The 26,357-nt window shown below is 46.7% G+C and overlaps 1 protein-coding gene across 1 annotated transcript in view; it reads right to left on the bottom strand.

Annotated features, from left to right (window-relative positions):
• Positions 1-25,426, bottom strand: part of CACNA2D4 (calcium voltage-gated channel auxiliary subunit alpha2delta 4) — a 120,034-nt gene extending 94,608 nt beyond the window's left edge. The window contains exons 1-10 of the mRNA XM_040562681.1: positions 25,277-25,426; positions 20,476-20,557; positions 14,741-14,857; positions 13,210-13,269; positions 11,334-11,496; positions 9,031-9,162; positions 8,475-8,535; positions 7,720-7,870; positions 6,091-6,165; positions 4,836-4,925 (exon numbers count right to left, since the gene is read on the bottom strand). Of these exons, the coding sequence (XP_040418615.1) occupies positions 4,836-4,925; positions 6,091-6,165; positions 7,720-7,870; positions 8,475-8,535; positions 9,031-9,162; positions 11,334-11,496; positions 13,210-13,269; positions 14,741-14,857; positions 20,476-20,557; positions 25,277-25,383 (1,038 nt within the window). The 5' untranslated portion in view covers positions 25,384-25,426. The remainder of the gene's footprint in view (positions 1-4,835; positions 4,926-6,090; positions 6,166-7,719; positions 7,871-8,474; positions 8,536-9,030; positions 9,163-11,333; positions 11,497-13,209; positions 13,270-14,740; positions 14,858-20,475; positions 20,558-25,276) is intronic.
• Positions 25,427-26,357: the final 931 nt, after the last annotated feature.

A 26,357-nucleotide genomic window follows, 5' to 3' on the forward strand; every position in this document is an offset into this window, starting at 1 on the left:
ACACATCTGTCCAGAGGACCGAGTGGCCCCCCTCCATTTCCTTTTGCCTCATTCACACAGACTTACCTCCAGAATTTTGAGAAGTTCAAACTTAGAGACAAAGATCCCCCCTATGAGAAAGTTAGCAGTAGAGAAAGAAATGGAAAACCATTGAAGAAGAAATGAGAGATGACTTTAGGCAAAATGGCATAAGCTGGTATATAGGAAATTCTGCACTTTCCATATCCTGATAGATATGCTGCAGAATCCACATCCAGAAAGATGTCAGTGGAATCAAGAAAAGACTTATAAACATTCAGATAAAAAGCAATAAAGTGGGTAAAAAGGGCACATTGGCAGATGATAAAAAAGCACAGGGAAACTGCCAGGCAGAGATGCTTTACAGCCTCCATGCTTCCTCATCAAAAGGACGATATTGTAGTGACTGGGTACAGCCTGAAATGATGAGAAACAGAGAAAAGAAAGGATTACATGAAGGATCACAAACTAGTAGGGTTAAAGAAAGTTAGTTGAAAGCATTCAGATAATCTGTGCTCAGCAGGAAGGGAAAAGAATGGCAGGAGGTGTTGCTGGACTACCTGTCTTGTGGGCTGGGACTTGATTGGGACTCTATGAGATCCCAAAGGAAAACAAGAAATCAACAGAAAGTACATTTTACAAGAAGGGAATAAACTAGATGGGTAAACTCTCATTGAGCATCTATGCAGTGCTAGAAGAATGACTAAGACTGTCCTCTCATGCATGCACAGAGGGAATGTCCCACACAGTTTGAACATAAGAGGCTAAAAACTCCTTTGATTTCTTACATCGGACAGGTTTATTCTTTCTGTGACATCAGTTCTGCTCATGTTATGCAAATCTTTACATCTCACCAAAAGCCAGTTTGTCAACAGTTTCACCTTTTTTTTTTTTCCACCTATAGCTATTTTGGATTGACCTAGTCATTATTAACCTCACAATTTATGTCACGTCTGAGTGCAGCAGCAAGTCAAAGTACCATTAAAACAACCTGGTGTTGAGAGCAGAAATCATTCCATGGTGGTTTCAGAGAGCAAAACCTGGGGTTTCTTTTCCTCCACAGGGTCAGAAAAACATCAGCTTTCAAATCATCTGCTTACTGAGTTGGCCATGAGAAAGAAGGACCCATGAGAGTTGCAGATTTTGTACTGCCTTACCCTAAGAAGTTCATATATAATGAATATATGAATGACTCTCCCATCTAGAATTAGGGGTATGTGTTTGTATAGGTATGTGTGTACACACGTGTATATATGGCATGTCTATAAAAATATATTTACAATTTGTTTACATTGGAAAGAATAATCAGAGGCTGAAATAAGGAAGAGGAGGCTGAGCACTGGCTGGAGAGGAATACCACAGAGGCAGATCAGCTGGACATGAATTAACAATGTGACAGTGTCTGAGGTGAGGTAACTGTTGTCTTATGTTGTATTAAGAAGACTGTGGAGTGTAAGACAAGGAAAGTAATTATTCTGCTCTGCTTAGCACTTGATAGCTCTCAGCTGCAGCACTCAGTACTGTTGGGAGCACAGCATTTGAGGAAAGGCGGAGCAGAGCAGTGGCCAGAACAAAGGGGTATAAATCCTGCCAGAAAAGAGTGAGAGGACAAGACGTGCCCAGCATGGGGGAACAAAGAAGAGAGGGCAGCAGCGAGATAGACTAAAACTTGATAAACTAGAAATCTTGAAAGACTGCACTTGGCACTCGAGAATTTGGAAGTGCTTTGTGAATGTATGCTCATCGCCATCATTTCCCTGCGATGCATATTTCATCAAAACTACTCGGTGTGTGACTAAATTGAAAAAGTGTGCAAGTGGCTTACGGAGCATGGCAGAGAGAGGCAGGGGAAGCTGGCTAGCTGTGCTCCTGGAGCTGTCACACAGATTGCGTCAGAGATGAAAATACACCCTGCCTATCCCGGAGCATAATGGAGGAAAACAAAGACAGTGAGATGTCGCGCTCTTCGTCAGCTCCTTTCTGCTGCTCATACCTCGCTGAATAGGTCTCTGCTGGGCTATTAATTCTACGAGCAATTGGACTAAGGAAAATTACCAGGGAAATTTTGCAGTCACTTTCATTACAGATATTATTATTGGTTGTCTCTTGTAATCAGTAAAGCCTGTTTCATCAGTGTGATGTAGCAATTTTCATTCACTTGTGTACGCTCCCGTGAACAGCAACAGGACAGTCTGTGAGGAACAGCTACGATTACAGGCTGAGAATGTGAATTTTGTCTGATGGGAAGGGGGTGGCTGATTCCTTCTCCCCACTGCCCTCCAGCCCCACTGCCGTGGGCCTTACCTGCATGGCTGCAGCAGGATCACGGGGTTGTTGCAGGACACACTGATGCAACCCCTTTTTCTCCCCTATTACTGATAGGGATCTAACAGGCTCTAGGAGAAGATTTCAGAGAGTCCTTAAAGCATGCATGCACTTGCAAAGGGTGCTCTTCTGCCTCAAGGAGGCCAGCTGAGGTACTTGCATAGCCTGGGGTCCCCCAGCCCTCTGTGATGAGCCCTTACTAGGACACTCACAGTTTGTGAAGGATGCTGCAGGACAGCAGGGGTGCTTCCACCCCGGCATCCTCGGTGCACACTGCCTCTAGGGCTGCTGTGTGTGCACTGAGACATGATCTCTGCCTCTTCTGAATGTTATTAAGGGAGACAGAAATCCTGGGATGAAGCTGAAAGTGGCTGCAGGAGGTCCTGCAGACCTTCTGCTGCATGTGCAGCTCTTCCACAGCTGGTTGAAGACAGGGCTCCCAGCTGATGGCTTCTGTGGCTGTGGATTTAACCCCCTGTTTGCTTAAGAGGAGGCAGCCGTGGTCCATGCTAGTGAATTAGCTCCCTTCTGTCACACTGTGAGAAGGCTGCAACCAGTGTTACTGAGAAAGGAAAACTGGGCAGCGGAGATGCATAGCCCTGTTTCACATCTTTCTTTGACAACAAATTCATCTGAACCCCTATTTCATGGACATTCATGCTGCCACAAAATGGGCAACAGCACCCCTCTGCTTGCTGAGGAGCTTCTGCAGTCCTGCCTGCATGACAGTGTCAAATTCTTTAGTCACTTTAATTCAAGTCGTAACAAGAGGCAGCACCTCACTTTCTGAGTAATAGACATCAGACGGTGGTGTTTTGTTTTGTTTTTAATCACCTTTGGGTGCTGTACAGTCTAAGAGAAATTTTGACCTCATTAGCTGAGGAAGAATCAACAAGGATCAAGATAAGTGATGGCTACCTAAATTGTTGACTGCATTTTTGATGCTGAATAGAGAGGAAATCCTTCTCTACCTGCCAGTGAGTTTCTTCTCTGTTACCACCATGGAATTGTGTTGATCCACTGAGCTGCATGGACACGACTCTCTCTGACGTATTTTTGTGCTATTTATGTCAGCAGAGGACTGTTTTTTCTCAGTCTTAGCTTTCCTTGTATGTACCTTTTACTTCCCAGGGGCACGCCTGGCTCAGACTGTGATGGGTTTTGTAATGGTTCTGCCTTCTGCAGGCTTGAGGATTGCCTGCACTAGTGGGTGAGCCATACAGGCCAGGAAGGAGGCATGAATTCTCCTCATTACTGGGACCCGACCAGTGCCTGTACCAGTTGCTATTTCAGTTGAGGCAAGCGGGCTTCCTTTGGGGCTATGCTCCATCCTTCTCCACTGAGATCTTCACAGCTGTGCTGGTTGAGAGAGCCAGCAGTTGAACTGCATTAAAATTCTTTAATCTTTTGTCACTCTACATAACCAGTGGCATGTTAGACATTAAGAAACCAGTTTTCCTCTGGTGGAACAACTGTTTTAATATTCTGACTTACACTACTCAGGCCCGCATTGGCTCTGCATCTTTGGTTTTGAAGATAAAATGAATTGTGCCATAAAATGCAAGGATACATTTAGATTAATCTAGCAGAAATTCTGTGGTCATCTAAGCAATTATCTTCCCCCAAAGATGTCAAACCATTACTGCTATGCAAGCTGCCACCCTATGACTGCAGTGCCAATGCTACATTACTCTTCTCAGGTTGCCATTAAATCCATTATGCTTCTGTTACCACCGACAAGTCAGCTCAGCCACCACCACTGCTGGCTTCAACTCTGATCATGCTTGCCCTTGTATGGATTTGGAACACCATCACTATAGTCAATTAAACTTATAGTCTGTAAAATGAGTGAAAGTGGAGAAATTTTCCCAGGATGCCAAGTCCTCTATTACAGCAACTCTAACATCATCCCAATCATTATGGCCACTAACATCGTACCGCACACATATTTTTTCCAGCATCCAAGACATGGACATCTTTACGCCTACACCACTACAGATGGGTGATCGAGGAGGTGGGGGCATCCAGCGACTCTCAGACCTTTTTTGTTAACATTCTTTCAGAAACAGAGTTAAGTCACATATCTACCTCCAGGCAGCAGTCGAAATTGTTCACATACAGCAATTAATTATTTTCAAATCTTATCACAGCCAAAATCCTCCTGGCCCACGACAAGCTGGCACAATGCAGCAATGATGGTGAGGAGAGGCTGATCGCTTGGGGCCAGATGGGACCACCACAGTGGCACCCATTGATGGGGTCCCTGCACCCAGAAGCACTGCCATCCTGGGCAGGTTCAGCAGCTCCAGGGCATCGTGCACAAGCCAATACCTCCTTGACGCCTGGTCACTCTTGCACACTGCTTGCCACAGGTTTGAGACCCATGAATACCACTGATGTCCCTCCTGTGGCTGTGCTAAGCCAGAAGGGGGAAAGCAGGGGTGGGCAGGGACACATGTGCCCAATGTGGGTGTTGGCACCGAGCCTCTTACCTCCCTCAGGATTTTGAATGACTCCGTCAGGGCCTTGTTCACCGTCCCCACTCCTTTTGCCTGCAATTCGTCCACCAGCTGCTTGAAGTGCTGTAGCGAGAAGACAGAAAGGCAGCAGTGAGCTGCAGGCAGGGATTGTCCTTGGAGCGGGGAAAAAAGAGTGACCTGGAGAGCCCGACACATGGGCTGCCCATCCTGCACTGATCTGCTGCACTGCGATGGATGGAGATGGGGAAAGATCAAGTGGCTGCTCTCTTGGCAGTGCCATCGTGTTGCACGCAGCCACAGGACTGCATTTCTCAGCCTGTGGGCAGTGAGCCATTAGTGGTCCATGAAATATCACGCAAGGGACAAAACTATTAGAAAACAGACTTTCCCTTTTCCACCCCTTCAGGAAAACAAACAAACAAACAAACAAACAAAAACCAACAAAGCATATTCTTGCGCACGTGAGAGCAACAGGATGGGGAAAGAGGAAAACAAGCACTCAAATTATAAGTGGCTTTGATCTGGTTGCAAATAAAACACTGAGAGAGCACACTCCACAAGACAGACAGTGTCCAAAAGGTTTGTGGATCCTCTGGGAAACACTGCAGGAGATGTCATCCTCTGAAGTCATGCTCCATGACCCAGAGCTAGGCTGGGAAAAATTTGGAGAAAAAGCTGGGTTTTGAAGATGCAGAGGGATGTGTTACCTCTGTGGTATTAATACAAAGATGACAATGAAGAAAAAAACAAAGAGTAGGAAGAGCTAAAAATACTGTTTGGCCCAGTGGGTGGTGGAGCAGTCAGATGCAGGCTGACCACCTCTGGGCTGCAGCTGCTGAGCCCTGCTGGGCCAGAGCAGCAAAGCCCCCTAATCAGAGGCTGTTTGCTGGAAACACACCCTGGAGAAGGGTCAGGCTGGGCTGAGAAGACATTCATTGGGAGAAGGCTGAGGATGCAGGGTTTCAAAGGTGGAGAGCCTTTGCCCTCTGTGCGCTGAGCCCAGTCCACTCGTGCTCGAGCAGTGATGATGCAGCACATAGCCACCAGCTAACCCTTATGTCATGACAGCTTTGTGTAACCAAAGATGAACCAAGGAGCCAGCACACGACTGAACTGGTGGTGCTTGTTTCTGAAATGCAGACCCACATACCTCTAGGAGACAGCTGTTTCTTGTCCCTAGAGTTTCATGTTGCAGCATCTTAAACCCACATATTTATCACATTAAGGGAGCAGACTGGATATACATCAGCAGGAGCCTGTTACTCACCTCTCTGTTATCTCTGTCTGCTTGCACCAGGATACCCTTAAAACAGGGTTCAATAAAATGAACATAATCATTGTACTGCAAATACAAAGTGAAAAGAAAGGTGTTGTAATAGGAGAAAATTCACAAAGTGGGTTCATGTCCTAGGTGGACGTTAAGAACAGTATCAAGCGTTATTGATTTTTATAAATGTTTCCCTTTAGAATTGTTTGTAGTTATATTTTATTAAATTATATTTTTGATAAATCCCATATTTGTTTAAGTATTGTGTTAATTATAGCATTTACTGACTTCTATTTGGGCATATCCACACATACAAAATTATTTTTTTCCATTCAGACACTCCAGAAATCTCCACACTCTACAAGCTTGTGCCCCTAGCCTTGCTTCTTATACTGTTTGCACATTTTTTGTTTATTTATTTTTTGACTTCTGGAGACTTTGAATCCCTGGTCATCAGCTGAACCTTGTAAATGGTTTTGTAGCCTGATATCGGATGCCTCTGGCACACAGCTGAATAATAACATATAAAGTTACCCCACATCCACTGACCTGTGATAATCAGTGGTGTCTATGCTTCCAGCCTCATACGTACCCGAAGTAAGAGATGTCATTGTAAACCTTTTCCTCTAAGGTTCAGATGAACATGTTTTGCCATGGGCTAAGAGGGTACTGATGGTTACCGAGGCTCAGCTGATCAATAGGAGCTTAGGTCAGGCTATAACATGTCTAAGCCAGAAGGCTCTTGGTGTAACAACAGAGTGTATATTGCTTGCCTGATCTTTCTGTGATTTTTTTTTTTTTTAAAACAGACCATATTTACAACTCCTTAATGACTTCCCTTCCTTTCTCTGCCAACCCAGTTCACTCCTCCATTCATCCAGACATATGAAGCCAGAGCTGTCACCGCTAGAATTTCTGACCATCTCACACAATGGGAAGTTACGAAGAAAAAATAAGCTTTGTATCTTGGTGATTGTGCCCTTGCAAACTTATATGGAAGGGCCTGAGAAAGAGGTGGTGCAAGAATTCGTTTTAAGGAGGCCAGCATACACACAGGAAAGTTTTGCTTTCTGTGGTCAGTGGTACTAGCTCTGTATGGGCAACCAACCCATCCTCATCCTGGCAGGGTTGAGAAAAGGGACAGAGTAACACCAAGACCCTGACCCAAGACCTTTGCAGACTGACTGAACTGGATTGCAGCCTTATAGGATGCTGGGGCACAAAAAGTCATATGGCAGTGATTTTCTAACCTGGAAATATTATCCTGAGGATTGCACTCCTACTGGATCCAAGCACAGTGTTCTGGTATTCTCTGCTAGGTGAATTTATTGGCTCAGGTCCCTGTTATCTCGTGTCTCTCTATAGCACTTCGTTATCTGCTGCAGTCACATGCCTAAGCAAGCCAAAAGATGCAGCTGACACCTTCCACAGGGGGGTGAGATGACTTGACAGTCACCTTGCTGACCACACAAAGCTGACTTCCAAGGGGTAATTGGTTTTAATCCGCCATCCAACATGGGTATTATGCATTGTCATGCCACCGTAATGCCTGCAGCTTGCTAAGTGGACTGAGGGATCAATACGACGCACAAGGAAGACAGCTCTGCACTGGGAATAGGACATACTTACTGCAATGATGTTCACAAAATCGTTTTCCCCCAGAGTATCTAAAATGGTGATGATGGTGTGTTTGGCAATGGTCATCCGCAGGCCCTTCATGCTCCCACTGACGTCCACAATGATGACGATGTCCTTGGGAGAGGTGGCTGCTTGGATGTACCTTTATAAAAGAGGAATGTGAGGAAGCACAGTGAGTGTATGAAGTGGAGGATCTCTGGGTGTACTGCTGTAACATGATGCAAGCCCCAGCATAACACATGCTGTGAGCACAGCTGTCCCACAGGGTCCAGCTGGGCACTTGATGGGGTCCTTCCCACCCACCTGCCTCTCCTGCTGGCCCCAGCCTCTCTTTTCCCACATGGACAAGAGCTGGGACAGCTGCAGACGTGCTTCAAGGATCAGCCAAGAGTGACGATTGTTAACGCATCATTTAGCTGTGCAGAACAGACTGAACAAAAGCCCTGAATTTCTGTTTGAACAACCTCATCCCTCTGGCTGCAGAATTTGGATGGATAGGACAGGGGGAGGATGCACGGGTGGTGTTTTCCATGTGGCACATCAGATGCCTTTTGGAAAGCTGGCACTGGCCGGTGGCAAGGCAGGTTCGCTAACTGGGTATTGCCTTTGCTTATGTACCCCTTTCCTGTCACAGGAGCAGCCTGAGGCAGTGACTGCTGGCTAGCAGCTCAGCAAGTGTCACCTTGGAAAAGAGGGAGAGGGGAAGACAGACAGGTGCTTTGGCCACGTCCCTCCAGTATGCTTACCAGCCGCGATTCCTGCAGTCGAAGGAGATGACCCCGTTCTCATCTGGTAGCCACTTTATTCCTGAGGGGAGCAGCAAAGGGAGCAATCAGCACAGGCACAAACAGGCATCGGCTCCCTGCTGATGTATTCAAAGCACAAACAGAGCTGCATGGCTGTTGACAGTTCTCAGCAAGCTTTATTCAATTTCTGTTAAAGAATATACCTCAGTGCTGGCTGGTGTCTCAGTATAATCTGGTAGAGTTTGGGGAGCAGTTGAACTTACTATAAACGTTCTGTAGTTCCCCCAATTTTTTCTCTCCCTAAGGACATCTGAGAGCATAAGGAGGCCAATGCAGAGAGAGGGACGTGCCTCACGTTCCCTGCTCAGTCGTCCCCATGTTCCCTTCCACAGCACGTGGCAGGTCACAGAGCTAAGGACCTCAGCCATCTGACAGAGGGGCCACCAGGCCACACGGCAGCTGTGGAAGATCCCCAGGCTTCCCAAGCTGGGCTTTGGCACGGCTCAGCCCGTCCTGCTTTGCGCTGAAGGAGCGAGGCTGATGGCTGCTCTCTTACCCGGGTAGAGCCTGAAGAAGCCTGTGGAGCTGCCGAAGTACTGCCAGGTCAGTGTGGGATCCCTTTCAAAGTTGTCCACGAAAATAGGATTCAAGGCTTCTGACATATAAACGCCGTTCAGGATGTCAGGGTCTTTGGGGGAAAAGGAGAGAAAATGGGCAAAAAAGAATGCAAAAGAGGGGAAGACACCCCCCAAACCCCTCCAAGATGGTGGGGGGAACAGGAACAAAGAAAGCCCAGGTAGGAGTACAGCCTTCTGTGGAGGTGTTTCCTCCTGTCCTGCACAAAGGTGCATCCCTTCATCATAGTGCCTCCCTTCACAATGACTCCTGTCCCCTCAGCAGCAGCTTTCCAGAAGAAGCTGTGGAGGGAACTGAATGCATGGTTCAAGTAGACCTCGGAGGGCAGATCATGCCTGGTAGCTACAGGTGGTCCCAGTTTGGTCACACATCAATATGCCCAATACTCTTACATCCAGGTAGAAGAAGGTTCTGAGAGACTCAGGATGACCAGCAAGCACTGAGTACAGCTGGTGCACTATGCAGGGAGGTCTGAGCTGCTGGAAGGCAGCTGCCTGACGCACCACTAAGTGGAACGGCCTTTGTATGGTGCTTAAATGTGTGCTAGTGCCCATGATGCAATTACCAAAGACAGAGGAGCCCTAGGCTTCACATGCTGTTTCTGTTTCTCCTCTTTTTCCTCATGTTTCTTCTCTGTCTGCCCTCTCCTTCACTAAGCTTGAGCTGTCCTCCCTTGCCCCGGTCTCTTCCAAACCAATATACAGCTGCAGACTTGCATGAGCTTGTAGGAGGCAGTGTACATGCAGCGTCTGTTTTGACTCATTGCCTCAGGGGGCCAAAAACAGCAGCAGCAATAGAGAAGGGAATTATAGGAAAGTGGTCATCACAGGATTAACTGTATTAATGTCAAACGGGATGGGGCTTTGACCCACCACTTCCTGCTTAGTCACTTCAGTAAATGCAGTTTTGGTCAAAGGAAGGGCAAAACTGAACTGTGGCTCCCCAGCGACGAGGCCAAAGTAACTCACACAGGAATGGAGCCAAAAGAGCTGCTGAGAGCAAAGCTTGCTGCTCCCATGGCCCTGCACTGCCAGACCTGCTCCCAGGAGGAGCCCTGGCACATACGCAGCCTCTGCTGCTTCCTCCCTCTCCTGTTTGCCCTCCAGCCATAGCAAGAGCAGCTGGACTGTTTGTGTCTAGCCATACAGACAAGAAATCAGATAGCAGGGCACTGCGTCCCTGCTGTCTCTGACAGCAGCCATTTGGCCACCTTTCTGTGTGTCACTGCAGGCAGCAGCCTACCTCGTTCAGCCACAGCCAGCTCTGTTGCGCACAGGGTTTTAGTGTCTGGGGTTCTCAGACCAGATAAAATTAATCTAAAATCTGGCAAGAAATAATGCTCCCTCTATTGTCCCTCTAAATAATGTACCAGTTGTGAGATCAGTCAACAGCGCCTGCCCCGTCTGGTCCTGAGGCTTATAAATGAGCTCCATCTATGAAACAAATAATAGCGTGTTTTTTTTTTTTTGGCAGTAAAGAGCAGTAAACTTAGAGCAGTTGTAACTGATGCCTCAACCTGCAGCTTATGCAGTGCGCCCACCAGCTGAAAGAGGGGTCAGTTTCTGGTATGTGGCTGGAGTAGTGTGAATGTACAAGGGGGAGAGGACAGACTGTGTACAAGTGAGTGCCTCCCAGGCTCCTGCAGCTGCCAGAGTGCCAAAGACTTGTTGAGATAAGAAGATATCCCAGAACAGTCGTGTCCCAGCAGCAGTTGTGAGTTGCATCCCCTTGTGAATACAATCACTTGGAGCTTAGAGTGTTCCCATGAGGTGTTAGGGCCTCAGAACACAAATGTTTATTTCTCAGCTGAAATCAGTTTTATCATTAACACCTAAAGACCTTGATAGATCCGACCCTTCATACAGAATAGCAATTTCCAATAAATTCACATCACAGTTCATTTCACAGCTCCTTTGTTTGAGTGGATGGACCCTAACAGACTATGTTGCCTGCCTAAAACAGAGGACTGTCCATCATTAGAGGTCTCCCAAGAGCAAGTTATACCTAAGCCCTGTCACAGTGATAGACTGCAACACAGACATGATCATGCCTTGAAACAATACATTTCCAGATCTGCATGTTCCCCCCCGCCCCCCCCCCCCCCCCCCGCCTTCACTCAGTTGTCTTTTATCCTTCCCATCCTTCATTTTGGTGTTATTACTCCCTGGTAGTTTCCACAGCAACATATTAGCAGTGTGAAAGTAAAGGCCAGTGGTCTATTACCTTTGTTGTAGACATTGGTGGGGAGCTGGATATCACTATATGTTGTGTTCACCAGCAGGTTATTGAAATGCTCATTTGGCTCCAGAATGAATTCATCTCCAAGCTCCACGTAATTGTCATTTTCATCCTTCTCATTAATCAGGAGGGAGTTGTAGTAATCAAACTGTTGATGAAAACAATGGGAAAGGGAAAGGCAATGAGAGAGAATAACATACATTATTATCAGTATTACCTGGAAAAAAAAACAAAAACAAAAACCAAAACACACCAACAACACAAAAAACAAAAGAACACTTTAAACAATAAAAATGGGACATCTGGAGAATTTGGGCTTTGAATAGGATCAAGATGAGCAACAAATGATAGCCATTACCAAAGGAAAAGTGTAAAGCTGCCCAAATGATGGTTTCTGCCCAATTTCTTATAGTCAGGTACCCATGTTACTTGCAGGCATGGTCATAGCCAGCATCCGAAGAGCCACCTAAGAGCAAAGGGACACAGTGACAGACTCCCATGGTCCCTCAGCACTATTTGAATTTCTAGCTGGAGAGGTGGAGTTGGACTTGATGATCCTTATGGGTCCCTTCCAACTCAGGATATTCTATGATTCTCGTTGTATCCGTCTCCTAGGTTTGCTACAGGGCATGCCTATGCTGATTCTAGTTGCCCTGTCTCTACTGTTGTCATTTACTGGAGTTAAATCCTGACGCATGTCCAGCCAGGGGTATCCCCTCACTGTCACTCCAAGCAACAGGAGGACATCCAGAGCAAAGGACAGAGCAGAAAGTGCTCAAAGACAACACTGTTCTCCCCTGTGAAGTCCCAGTGGGGATTTACCACCTATGGATGGATGGTAGGATTTACCTACCACTGTACGGATAACAGCTGAGTTTTAAAGTGTTTTATTCAGTTTACCTGAGAGAAAGTATATTTAAGGATATTCAAGCAGTAACAGTACTCAGGGGAGTGAATGGTGTGTGAACAGGGCCATGTGCCTTGACTCACACAAAACCCTTACTGTGAACACAGCTGACCCAAGTGGTATGACTATAATGTGATTCTTAAACAAAGAGGTAAACGAGGCAAAACTGATAGGTAGCTTGGTTTCAAGAAGGATTTTCATTCCCTGCCTTTTCCAACATTGACAGCTGTACTTGGAGGGGTAGCTTGTACTTCTGCTACACACTGAGCGTTTGTAGTATGGATAATGGACTTCATTAATCAGAGTTTTCACTCCAATTTCCTTCACAAGCAATAATCCCTTAGCTTAGTCACAAACAGTTATTAAGAGAGAGCCAATTATCTTAATTGCATGGACAGCACCGAACTGTCATCCAATAGGAAGTCCTGATGCACGCATGTCTGCAGGGTAGAGAAAAGATGATTGGAACTGGTGAGAAATTCTTCTCACTGGGATTCACGGTTTGCTATGGGTATTTGTAACATTATGGCCTTTGCAACAGCACCGTCCTCATTGCTCATACACCCTTGATTTTTAGCTCATTCTCCAGGGAAGTAACTCAGGAGACACCAGCTAATTTGCACTAATGTGTCATGTAATAACAATGCTGGTGTGCAATAAAGGTAACGCCAATAACATCGTGCAACCCAGTGTCTTCCCAAATCCTTCCCATTCCTGAGCCAAAGGGACTAACCTCCTAGGTGTTGCTAGCCTTGGGATCTGCCAGGGGAGTTGCACTGGTTTCTAGACAAGCAGAATGTCCTGAAGACAAAGAAACCCCTACCCTGGCTCCTAGACAGAGGTTAAGCATGCTATGCCAAGTATTAGAGGTGAGAGGGTGCTTCTAGGCCAGTCTTTTGACTGGTCCCTCTGAGGATATGAGCCATATTTTGTCACTGACAGGGATAAACTTACCTCCAGTGAGGAGTTGTACTCATGGTTCAGATCTGCATCCTCTGCTGCTTCCACCAATCGCTAATGCAAACAGATAAAGAAAGAGGAGGGTTGCTGTGGGAAGTCCCCAGAAACTTTTTCACCACTACCAGGAATTCACATGGTGAGAAGACGTGACCACCTCCCTTCACTACAACACAGTCATGGGGCTAAAAACCCTCTTTTCTACTTCCTTTCCTGCTGACCTGTCATCCTGTGCCACAGTTTTACAACTTGGAAGGTATATTCACAACTATTTATGGCTGAGTGTATTAACACCTGCTTACCCTGGAGTCCCTAATAGGTCCCAAGCAATCTCAGGCATCACAGGACATGTACACACAAACAGAAACATGTCCAATTAGACAAACAACAGACATATCTCATTTTCCATGAGCCTTTCCAAAAAGCCATGGGAAAGGCATCCCAGACCCAGCCTGATGTCAGTATCTTGTCAAAGGAAAACGCCTTGTGGGAGTCTCAGCCTGCTTTTGTTACTGAAACACCATGACTTGATTTCATAGAGGGCTCAGCGATGCTAGGGCCATTATAAGCTTTTACCATCTATGGGTGCCAATACAAGCACTAGTATTCTCCAGTATGATACTTCAGGGCACCAATTCTCACTTCGCACAGACTGGGGAGGAATCCAGCTAAACATGCACATGCACAATTAGTGACGGTCTCAGCAAAGCTACTTTTTGTTCCTTCACAAAGGGTAAGGCAATCCAAACGCTGGAAAGGCCTGGCTGTGAATTTAATGTTATGGGCCAAAGCCCTGACTCTAAATATGCCCACATTTCACTTTGAGAGTTAAATGATGTGTTTCTGGATGGCTTTTCCACATTAGATGCCTTAAACAGTCAAGGCTCTGTGACTACAGAAATAGGCTTTTTACAGTGGGTAAATACAAGGGAATATGATAGATCCTTAGATGCAAGAAGTAAGAGGGGCCGTAATGATTACCTGCTCTGGCCTCCAACACAGCAACATCCTAAGTCCACTTGCCACCTTCTCCGTGTTTCCCCCTGTATGCAGCTGGAAATCCAAGCACCTTCCTTGCAGATCGTGTTCAGGGGCTGCAGGAATTTCCCCTGAGCCACACACACAGCCGAAACAAGCTACCAGTCTTCAATGGCCATAGGGCAAGGATGAACTTTATTCCCACTTGCAATAGGCTTGTTTTCCCCCGCTCTTTAAACAGCTACAGAATTAAACATCTTTTCTCCTAAGAGCGTTTGTTCCCTCATATTCATTCCTAGACTTTGTTTTTATCTTATTTCTTACTCTGGACTGACGGAGAAGCCAGCATTCCCTTGTCTGAACGCCCACGCCCTCCCACCAGTGTCTACTTAAAGCTCAGAAGGAGCCAGCTGCACCAGCAGGCACTTGCTTGGGCGAGGAAGTCCTCGTGCTACCTCTGCGCCCACACACTCCTGGTGCAGGCAGGAGGGGGTGACTGCTGTGGGGCCACCACGAGGGGACTTCCTTCCCGCAGCCCCCGTGGTCGTACCTCAACAGCTTCAACCTTCCTGCGGAGCATGCTTTCCATCTGCTCCGAGAACTTCTTCACCAGCTCCAAGCCGTCCACCTCTTTGATCTTCAGAGTCGGCTCCACGTCTTTGTACTTCTACCCAAGGGAAAGCAGAAAATCCTGCTGAGCAGGAGGCCCATAAGGAGAGGGTGAGACTGTTATTGTAAGCTGGGTATTGTCATGGGTAAAGAAAGGTGCCTTGAAGGGTCCAGCCTGATTTACCACCTTCTCCCATCCTTGCATTTCCTCCTTTATACGCTGTAATTTGGGAGCATGCAGATCATTGACCAGAACGTGAAGCATTCTAATTAAAAGCAACTGATCCAATTATGAGCTCGTGGCTTTTGAAAAAGTGGCGTACCTAGGAATTATGAGCATGGCTACTTCATGCTGTCTCCACTGGGAAAGACACCATACGGAGGACGACCTGGATCTGATAATTTCAGAACCGAACAGTTTCTTCTGGCCATGTTTTGTACAATGTAGGCATAAAAAACCTGAGAGTACTCCTAAACTGGATAATTGTAATTTACTTCCCTAAGCCTGCATACAATGATCTTTATTTCTTCTTTTCAAAAAAGTCCTAAGGCTAACAGGGATAAGCAGAAAGAAGGGGGCAAAAAACCTGCAATGGACACTATTTGAATAACACTAAAAAAAAAAAAAAAAAAAAAAAAGACAGAGCCTTGTCTCCCCGGCAATGAAACTGTTCAGTGGAAAGGTAGAGGCAAATGACTGGATTTCCCTGGTCCCTCATCATCACTTCTCTGCAGTACGTACACATCCCCTCCATCTCCATGTTGCATTAGCAGCAATCTCAGCCAGGGCTGCGCTTCTTGTGCTGGTACAAAATGAGGAGGTGAAAAGAGTGAGGGGATGCCTGGGGCTTTAGCAGCACTTTTCAATTTAGAAGTGTGGGGGGAAGGACTTTGCATGTCTTGAGGATGAGCATGCAGAGCTCCTTTTGTTCAAGCATCTCGTTGACTACCAGGGAAGGCAGCTGAGAAGCAAAGTGAAGAACGCCTTGAGGATGGGGCAGGCTGAGGAGGTCAGACAGAAATAGCAGCAGCATCCAGCCTGCAGCATGCATGGCAGAGCTGCTAGCTCTGCCTGGTGTGATTAACAGCGAGGGTTTTACTGGATTAAAAATGCCAGGCCTCACATCCCCTCTGCTGCAGCTGGGACAGCAGGGGATGAGGAGGAAGAGGTCAGGATGAGCACAAAGGTTAGCCCAACCACGCTGCTGAAAGATGGATGTGCAACAGCCCCCTGAGCGAGGGCCCTGGCTGATGACGAGACCGCAGCACACATCCCAGCTGGTGCCTGTCCCACTTAGCTCCGTGTCACGGTTTCATTGGGAGGGAGGTGATCCCTGCCATGCCACGCTTTAATCGGGCCCTCCTCGGGGGGAGGAGAGTAATCTCTCCTGGGTGAGCTGGTGAAGGGGAAGCTGCACCACTACACGCTTTACAAAGTGACCTGCCATCATTTACCTTGGGTCATGTCTTGAATTAAAAGAAGCAAAGCTCTTGCCCCTCAATTATTTTTAATGTGCTTTTGACACATTGACAAGTAGAGGTTAACAAGGAAAAAGCAATCACAAGCAAGCATGAACAGCCTGCTAATATCATACACATCTCAGCCCTGGGAACTAGCTAGTGCTGGGAAAATGTGGCAAAAGAAATTTTCCCTGCAAAATTTCAGTTGGCTATTGTGAGGGATAAACCAGGTTTGGGCTCAGATCCCCTTTGAGCTTTTTTCCTACGGATGATCCAGCAAGCTATTTTGTATCTGTATTACTGCCACTAAAGTCTCCTGCTATTAATGAGTATTTATTGCAAGAGTTCCTAGAGGTAGGCAACAGGATACCTGTTATTTCAGCACTGTCACCAGATGCCATGGCAGAAAGATGGTGAGCATCAACACTGGCGCTTGTAGACAACCAAGCACAGCCCAAGTTTAGGGCTCTGGTTATCAGATCACTGTATTTTATGGTATGGGAATCAGCCACAGGCTAGGGAGAACCAGCTGAAGAGATCTGATGTTAAGAAGGGACCAAACATGCAACTGAAATAACAGATCTTCTCACATACATCTAGCGCTTTACTCCCTTAAAAGAAGGAGGACAATTCATTACGCTTCTCCTTCCGTGGGGGTGGCAATTTAAAAGCGGAAGATCCAGAATTCAGAATCCAAAGTTTTATCTGTGAACTGAGATGTCACCAAATATATTTTCTCGTTCCCACCTCCATGAAATTAAGCCCATTGAAGTATGTAGTGTTGCATTACTCACTGCTAGTGAAACTATATTAAGAGTGTGAAAGACATTCCTTTCATCTTTACCCAGAAAAATGTCTTGACTGTACTTATTTGTCTGTTCTTTGCCATGTAGTTATTTGTAGTGCTTTCTAGTAATTACACAGCTGGAGCAAAGCCCTACTGTCCTTTCTCAGCCCTATCCACCAGGGAAAGCAATTGGCACTTCAGCCTCAGAAGGAAGCAGGAGTTAATTCTCAGAAACATTTATAATACATCATTAACATAGCAGGGGAAAAATTAACTTTGGGGCCCGCCGAGGTCAAGTGGTGTTTGTTTCACTCAGAGTCAAGCCAAGCCCTGGGGAGAAGAGGAGAACCACCATGGGGACCTCCTTGTGTGGCTGCAGTTGGTGGCCCCAGGTCTTTGGTGACTGGCAGCCAACAGCAGCAGCAGGACAGAGGTGAGCAGACCTAACAAGCCACGGGTTCAGGCTCTGCTTCACTCCAGCTGTGTTGCCCTCTGCTGTCCTAGAACCCATCCAACATTTTGGCACACATCCATGATCAGCAAGGCAGGCTGATATGCCAGACAGGTGTACAAGCTTGTCTTGATCCCTGCTGCACAGTGGTCAAGAGAATGCAACAAATGCTTCAGCCATCAAGTCAAAGCAACTCTTAGGCTTTTGCTACCTCTGTGAGGTTTAATTTGCTGATATCTTGTCTGCTTGGGACTGAGAGCCACCGGGGGGCTTTCTCAAAACTCCCTGGCCCAGTGTGAGAACCCACCCTTGTAGATTCAAAGGCAGCTGCTGGCTCACCAGGACTCTGTGAGCAATAAAACCTGGCAGGAAACTGAGTGTTTGGGTTTGCAATGTGACATTTAGTTTCTTCTGAAGGAAAAAAAAAAATAACACAAAACCCCCATAGGAATCGAAACAAACTGTGTAAACCACAGCAGGAAATTTATGCTAAATTAAGAGAAGGTTTACATGCAAAACATTCAGGTAACTGAGGAATTACGACTCTCAGAACAATAAACTAGTTACTTCATACCTATCAGGCACGAGGGAAACATGAAGTAAAATTTGAAAGGTACTGTTTGTTTGTGTTTTCTCAAAGAGAAAATACCCATTGATTTAAACAAGCCCCAAGGAAAGAGCTGTCTGGCACTCTGCACTGCATTCCCCACCCCTGTGCTGGCCTGCACATACTAACACACAAAGAAATATTTCATGTGAGCAAGAGGCAATGGCCCAAAAATGAGAAAGGCATTTGGGGAGAAAAACCATTTGAATTTCCAGGGTGCATTTGGCTCCCCTGGCTGGACTTGTCTGTAGTCTGTGCACCAGGGCAGTGATCTCCATTAAGACATTTGGGGTCTGCAAAAGTTCATCTGTGAGAAGCATGAGGCATGGAAAAAATTGCCTGTTAGTAAGAGGTCAGTCTGCAGAATGGTGTCAGGGGCTCAGAGGGAGCCCTTCAGGACAGTCCCTGGTCTGAGAAGCTGATTTGTGAGGTGTCCAACTCAGTGCTTGCTGAGGCTGGTAGAAGGATTGAAGACATGGGTGTCTAGTGTTCCTCCCCTCTTCTCCATTATCCCATGAAAACAGGGGGAAATGAAAGCTTAAGGAGGGGGACTTGAAGGGTGAAAGGTAAACTTGACCACTCTGAACTGCTTCGGCCAGCGTAGGGCAGGATGTGCATTTGGGAGATGACTCTGCTGGAGTGTAGACAGAGCTAGGCTGGATCAAGCTCATCTGTCCCCCCTGCTGGAAGTGGTGACAGTGACTCACTGGAGGACATTTTCCCTCTGAGTCATGGGTGACACTGTCCCGCTCTGTGCTTTGCACAGCCTCTGGACACCACTATTTGTCTGTGCTGCATCCAGGCCCCAAGATATGCTCTTGCAATTCAGACACCTTCAAATCTACGAGAAGGAACCTGGACTAGGGCAGGCACATGTCATTTTATAAGGCCAAAAGATCTGTCAGGTCACCAGGGAAAAATAGCTCTGCCTCAACTCCCCTCAGGAGGAATGCTAGATTGGATTTGGCTAGATTCAGACTTTTTTCATCAGTTTTCTTCTCTTTCAGTGAATTACACCAAAAGCTGATAGTTATGATTATTATTATATTTTTTTCTCCAAGATCTGGTTGCCATGACTGTCACTCCTAGTGGTTCTGTACCAACCTCTACAGGCCTCCTGCAACCCCTACCTCCAAAAAAGATCAAGATCCCAAGAAACAAAGCATGCAGTGTGGTCAGAGGGAGGTAAAAGGACCCAGTGCAACATCTCCAGAGGGCCAGTGCAGCACAGTTATCTATCTCAACGCCCACCTCTCTGTGCCATGGCTGCCATCCTTGGCCTCCACAATTAACTTTCAATGATGCCAGCATTTTCAAGCTATAACCTGTTCTCCACATCCCCACTGACTTTTGGACCTTAAAGAATGCAAACTCTTAATCTGTTAAGAACAGTACCCACAGAAATAGTGCAGGCTAGCTGTATTGAAGCAGCAAGGAGAAGACAGTGATGGCAGTGTTTCTTCACACTATAAGGTAGCACCCCTGACACCTTCCAGAAAAAAATCTGGAATCTGCAGACTTCGCTGGACAGCAAATACTGATCCAGCACCAGGCACAGATATCTGACTATCAGATAACCCTAATTTGGGTGTCTTTGTTGATTAATACAGCCTGCCGCAGCTTTGGGCGGAGATCACAAAGATGAAAAGAGGAGCAGCCATTCACCTCTGACTTAAGGAATCAAAGGCTACAGGGCAGATTCTCTATGGGTGCAAACAGGAAAATTTAAAGTCCCTGGAGTCGCAACCCTCAGCCCTGGGAGTTTAGCGCAGCAGTGTGTTTTTCAGGACACGTGCCTCAGAGACCCTGTCCAAAGGGTAGTTTTAAAGACAATTCAAAGAGAGGAAAGTGCCTTGATGAGTCACTGGAGGGAGACAGAAGAGGAAGCAGAAATAAACAAGAGTATCAGCTGGAGAGATAGAGGAGGGGACATGGGTTGATGACGAGCAGATGAGTGATGAGCAGGCAGAGAGGGACTGATGTGCAGTTAGGAAGGGAGGACTGAAAGGCCAGTATGAGAGGGAGTGAAGTGATCACAGGGAAAACTTGACAAGTACTGTTAAAAAGGTGGTGTGGTTTTTTATATATATTTTTATTTATTTTTTTATTTAAACAATTGGACAATTTGGGTGGCATTTGTCCATAGCTAGTGAAGTCAGGAAAGGCATGAAGTAGATCACCCTCTCTGCAGTTCAGCATAGCTATGGGACATCTCTTATCATGGATATGAACCCACGTGGTTTTAAAAGTTAGCTAGAGAACTGCGTGCTTGTCTTCCTCCACCCCAGATTTTCTATGGAGGGAATTAGGTTGGAAGGCTACATGGGGAGAAGCAGCAAGGCCAGAGGAATCCTCACAGCTATTGCCTACCTTCTGCAGCAGGAGAGATCCTGAATACTTGGTCACAATGGAGTACAGCTCCCCACCAAAGGCATCCGCCCAAAACTTCACCCTAAAAAGACGAAAAAAGGGAAAATCAGTATTAATAATTCAAAGGCAAGAGGACTGCTTACTTCTTCAGACAGTGACAATTCCATCTTCCTAAGTATGAAGCTTCCCATATTTCTCTGAGTCTCTACAGTGAGAATGATAACACTTTCTCCAACCTGCTTGTGAGACAAGCAGTAATAGAAGCAAGAGATGGTGGTCTTGAATATTCAGCCTTAAGACACTGGCCAGCAAGTAGCAGCAGGGAGATCTGCTGGTCTTGGCCACTGCCTGTTGACTCAGAGTGGAATCTGTCTCACTTAACTTTAGAGGTGTTAAAGTTGCACATTTAGTCTTAGATATCATCTGGTCTCCTCTGTTGTAAGTAAAGCAAAATAAATAGCTCTCTGGAGACACTTGTCTTCTCTGATTACAGGCAGAACCTAGAATGAAGGGGCAGACACCAAACGTCAAGCCAGCTGAACAGAAATAAGCATCAGTGCTGAAGGAAGTTGTCAGGACTCAGCCCTGGATTCAGTTGCTAGAGCTGTGTGGGGCAGAGGCTAACGAGCCAGATGAATTCACTGCTCTCAGAGGAGATACTACAGCTTCATAATGCCAGAGGAGATTATGCACCTCCTCATTGTAAAACACTACTCACATTTGTGCCATCCTGTAAATAACTGATGATAGCAATACCACATGGAGAACATAAGGATGCTGAAGAGCAGCCTGAACACTCAGCCATCCAAATGAAAATAGATGGCTCTCATAATTGACAGAGCACTTCATCAGAAATCTGTTACATGATTCACATTAGGCAGTTCCACCTACATGCAGTTCCTTCAGCAAGGATTCACTTAGGAGAGATTTATTTAATGGAATAAATGGCCTTCTCCACTTACCAGAAAACACCACTTATTTATGGGCTGCAGAGTCTTACCTAAGGCTCTAAGTGGATGCCTCCTGGCTCCCAGCAGGCTTTAACCCCAGGGCCTGATGGCCCAGCACATCACACCATTTTTATGGCAGAATAATACACAGATATAAAGATGAGCTCCAGAGCAAAGCCAGCACAGCAGTGGTGGAATAACCACAACAGCTAGCCTTAGCCTAGGGAAGTCTGTCTGCTTAGGGTCCTCAGTTGCAAATGCAGGTTGATGGGCAGCCATGGGTTGAGATTTAGAGCCTCTGTAAGGCTTCTCTTAATAGCCCTTCTCTTCACTGTCTACAAAGGGACCACAATGCAAGTAGGTGCCCTTTGTAACTATTCCTTAATTGGCAACAAGGTGTTCATTTCCAGCTGCTGAGTGTGAACGAGCACCAGCTAAAGCCAATAAGTACAACTCCATCGTTTGGACATTGTGGGATGTATCTTACTTTGACAGCCAGAGCTTTTATCTCTTCATTTCATTCTTAGAGCAAAAGGAGTACAAGCATTTGGTAGGAGACCAGGATTTATTGCTGCTTATCAGACTTATTCTACCATACCCAGAAAAAAAGAAGAGGATAACACAAAAAGACACCCCATGGGATGCTCTCCTGACTGTTGTAGTAACTGTCTTATTGCCTGAGGATGTATGAGCCAACATTAACTTGATGCCCCACCAGCAGCTGGTTTTACAGCTTTTATATATGAGATATTTTGTGCTGATATTAACTAATATTCTCCAGATCTCTTCACCTTCTACTGCAGAAAGAGAGAACCTAAACATGAAGTTTGGGATAGTAATTTTATCAGGGAGATTTATTTTTACCTGTTTTCAAAATTAAAAATAAAAAATCAGGGGTATGTGGTCATGCCCTTTTTTGTTTTGTACTGCATCTGTGGCCATGCATGTGACCCTCTTCCTACTACCCCTAGTAATTTTTCTACTCCACAGGGTGGAAGACTCAGAGATATTAGGTTCTGACTAGTGGGTGTAGTTGGGCAGCTGCAGCAGAACGACGCAGTTATTGAGGCAAAAGTTTTGCAATATGAGCTTAGCAATTAGTAATCAGTAGAGAAGCCAAGCACAAGGCACAGCTTCATGGAAAACCAAGCCCCACTGCTCAGAGAACTGCTTGGCTGTAAAGTCGTCAAGTCCTGGTGCCATGCAATTACATGGGATTCTCAGCTTTCATAAAAACAGGAAAGGGGGGGTTGCGTTTTAGCCTTTGAGGCTATGTCAAAAGAAGCCTAAACACGTGAATGTTGAAACACGCGGTAACAGCAGAATTCAAGGGAAAGAAAAAAAAGGAAGAGTTCAGGATTGGCACAATGTCTAAGCCAGTCTCCAAAGCATTAAGTGCTAGCCCGAGCATTCAACTCAACAGTGTCTCCTGTTTGTGACTTTTTTTTTTTTTTTTAACATAAATAAGTGAGAGAAAAGGTCAGTCTACAATTCCGCTGACTCCATGAGCTCAGGAGCAAATGGATAGAGGTGGTTGGGGCAGCCTCAAGAGGCCAAACCACACTGATGTTCACCTCTCCCACCAGCATTTCCTGATGTGCCCAGCAGGCACAGGCTGAGCATCCAGTCCAAACCATCCTCACGACTGCAAGCAAGCCCATGCCATGGCCAGCTTATAAAAAAAGCGGTGTCTGGAAGACAAGAGGAGGTGATTTGTATGGCGAACTTGCACCCCAGAAGCATTGCTGGCAATTGACCCAGCAGAATTTTGCACCCCTGGAGTTAAAGCCAAGAGATCTTTGCAAAGACATGAATGAAGTTGTTGATGAACCGAGTGCGGTGCCACAAAGCCAGGCGTGACTTAGGAGCAGAAGAGGCTGAGTTAGCTTTGTGTCACTTTACAGCGATTAGACTCAGATGGTGCTTAAAAGCTTTTAGTTTTATGTCTTCAGAATGTCCTTGTGCAATCTATGAAGCAGGTCTGTTTTCTGCTGATTTACTCCCTTTGCTCCTCTGGCCAACGTGCACTTCTCCTGAAATTTCATTTGAAAAGGGCAACTTTTGTGTTGCAGTCAAATTCATGAGTGGATTTGAAACACCAGGGATTAATTCAGCTCTTGGTCTGGTTTCAGTACCAGGGGAGAAAAGCTCTTTTTCCATTGTTTATTCTTTATTCTTTTACATGAGTAAGTTCCAGATTGTGCAAAGTGACGCAACTGTTTTCTCAGTAGCAAAGGGCTATCACATTATAACCAAACACATCAGAAAAGGATTTGGTCAGAGATTGCCTGCCTGTAATCCCTGCACTTGTATTCAGTGGCAAAAACAGCAGAAAGGACAGGCTGTCTTCTTAATGCCACAGATTTCAAGGCCAGAAGGTATTTCCATGCAGCATTTACTCTGGGCACAGAAAGTCTTTTTTTTTTTTTTTTTTTTTCCCCACAGTCTGAAATTATTAGAGATTGAATTTTATTCTACAGCTGAGGTAGTATTTTAATTTTATTCTACAATAGAGGCTGGATTTTATTCTATGAAGCAAAGAGAGAGAGGAATATATGGATCTCAAGGTCCTGTCTCCAGGCCCCGTTGAAGAGCACAGGGACACTGCTGCAGTTTGAAGGCCGTCGTCCCTGGGTGCACAGAGAGGTGGAGGTGTGGGGTGGGTTGGGCACCGCTCTGCACAACCTGGGCATCCCTTCTGCGAAACCCAAATGAGAAGAATTTTGCTGAGGCAGGGTTTGGTAAGGGCAGCCAAAATGAAGGTGGTGGCAAAGTGACCTGAGAGACCCTTGGTGCAGCGCTTGGTAATCATGTGGGCCATGTTGGTGAGCACACCTGCAAGGGTCTTACTGGTACTTTTTGAACATAAAATGCTTTCTCAAAGTGTTGACTTTGGCTCCGGAGGACTTGGGTTGGTCTAGAGGACATAGCTCTTTCTGAAACTCGATGGCAGCATTGTCTCCTCCCTGCGCTATCCCCCTTCCCTGTGCAGACCAACCCATCCCAGCCCTAGAGAAGATGCCCCCCAAGCACTTTTACCAACCACCTTGCTGACGTTTTTAATCCTTACAGGATTTAACTTGCCTAAATCAGCTTAACAAGGTGAGGTTTCCACAAGCTCAGCTTGCTGGGCCCTGCTAGCCTGGTGGCGGGCACTGAGGTGGAGCAGAGTGGCAAGACAAGGTGCCGTAGTCCCTGCCCTCTATTCAGCCTCCCCCTTTAGCATCCACTGACATGAATTAGAACACACAAATAAATACAAGTGTGTATCACGCAGGCCGCGTGAACCCTTGCTTTTTTCAGCCCCCAGCGCAGCAGGCTAGCACAGGGATCAGTACCAGTGATATATAACAGTAAAAAGAGCTGCAGACCTTGCTCTGCACAATCTGGCTCAAAGGTTGAAGAGAAGGGTCATCATCCTAACACGCCACACCTATGGCTCCCCAGGCCGTACCCTGGCCAGCGCTGTGTCCCCACAGGCTGCACGCCAGCACCCGCGGGAGCAGCCCTCAGCTCAGGTTCTGAGGCTGCCTGTGTTTGCCTCCATGGCCGAATTACCTGGGCTGGGGGCTTGTGAATGTGCCTGTGCTCTGACTTTGCCTTCCACCGCCCAATGCAGCAAGTGGAGCATTAAAAGATGTCCAAGTGCTCATCTAAAGCAGATGGGTGTCACTGGCCTGCTTGGCGAGTAGGGAAAATGAGGCTTCGGTGTCAGCACTGGAGCTGGGAACCAAATCCATGGCTCCTGTGCCCGTGTCCTCTCCAGGGGTCATCACTGCCACCTTTCACAATGCCTCGGGGAAATGCCAGCCCCCTCCCACCCCACGCCGAAATGCGAGGGAAGCACTCACGTCTCCAGCGGTATCTTGGTCTGGGGCCGGGTGAAGGGCAGGAGGCAGAAGAGGCAGAGCAGCAGCGTCAGGACGGCCCTGCGCCCCATCCTCCATGCGCCAACCATCAGTGAGGGGACCAGCCAGCAGGACACGGGGGGTCCCTGCTCTTCCTGCCACCCCAGGGGGGTCCCCGCGTGGCCCCCGCCATGCTGCAGGCCCGGCACCCTGAGGAATGGCCGCACCAGGAGGCAGCTCCGTGCCCGGAGCCGCAGCATCTACGTAATCCCCCGCCAGCCCCTTAATCCCCTGGCCGAGCAGCAGCAGCCGCAGATTTAGGGAAGTGGAGTGGGATAAAATCACCCGGGATTACTCTGATTCCTGAAGACGGGTCTCGGCTTCTCCAGCCGGAGGTCAGGGTGGCCTGGTTTAAAGGGGTTGCATCCACACTCCTGAACGCCCCCCCCGACCTTTGATCTCTCCTTCCCATGCAACGGGGTGCTGAGTGCCCTGCTCGGGCACCTTGGCAGTGTCCAACACACACCCAAGACTGGTTCGTCATCTCATGGTGTCTGGAGGCCTCATTCAGGCCAGCAGAGGTGAGAGGAATTGGGCAGCAAGGAAGGACTCTGCCCATTAATCACCTCCTAATGTGAGCGATTATTTATTAATAGCCGAACCTCTCCATTTGGGCAACACTCAATTGAGATTGCTATCCCCTGATCTGTGTCTGGGGACCAATGAATTAAAGGAGGCCGACGGCTGAACTTGATGAACAACAGAGAGCAGCAAAGTGCACGCTCAGATGAGGGGCACGCTTCAAAAGCTCATTATCATCACGGGGAGTATGAATTATAAATAACTATAGATACAGCAGTGGAAAGATTATAAATGATGAGAGCGATCTGTTGAACAGCCGGTGGCTGTTTTCACCCGTTTGTTAGAATATCTTCCAATCACCTTTTGCACCTTTAAAAATGGTTTGTTTTATATAAAATGCAAAGCCATAATAGATTGTCAAGTTTCTGGTAAGAACTTGAATGGGTTAGCTGCCTGTCAAACTACTGAAGTAAAACCAAGACCCCTATTATAGATGTGCTAC

Source organism: Cygnus olor, chromosome 1, assembly GCF_009769625.2.
Source record: "Cygnus olor isolate bCygOlo1 chromosome 1, bCygOlo1.pri.v2, whole genome shotgun sequence".
Taxonomy (NCBI): domain Eukaryota; kingdom Metazoa; phylum Chordata; class Aves; order Anseriformes; family Anatidae; genus Cygnus; species Cygnus olor.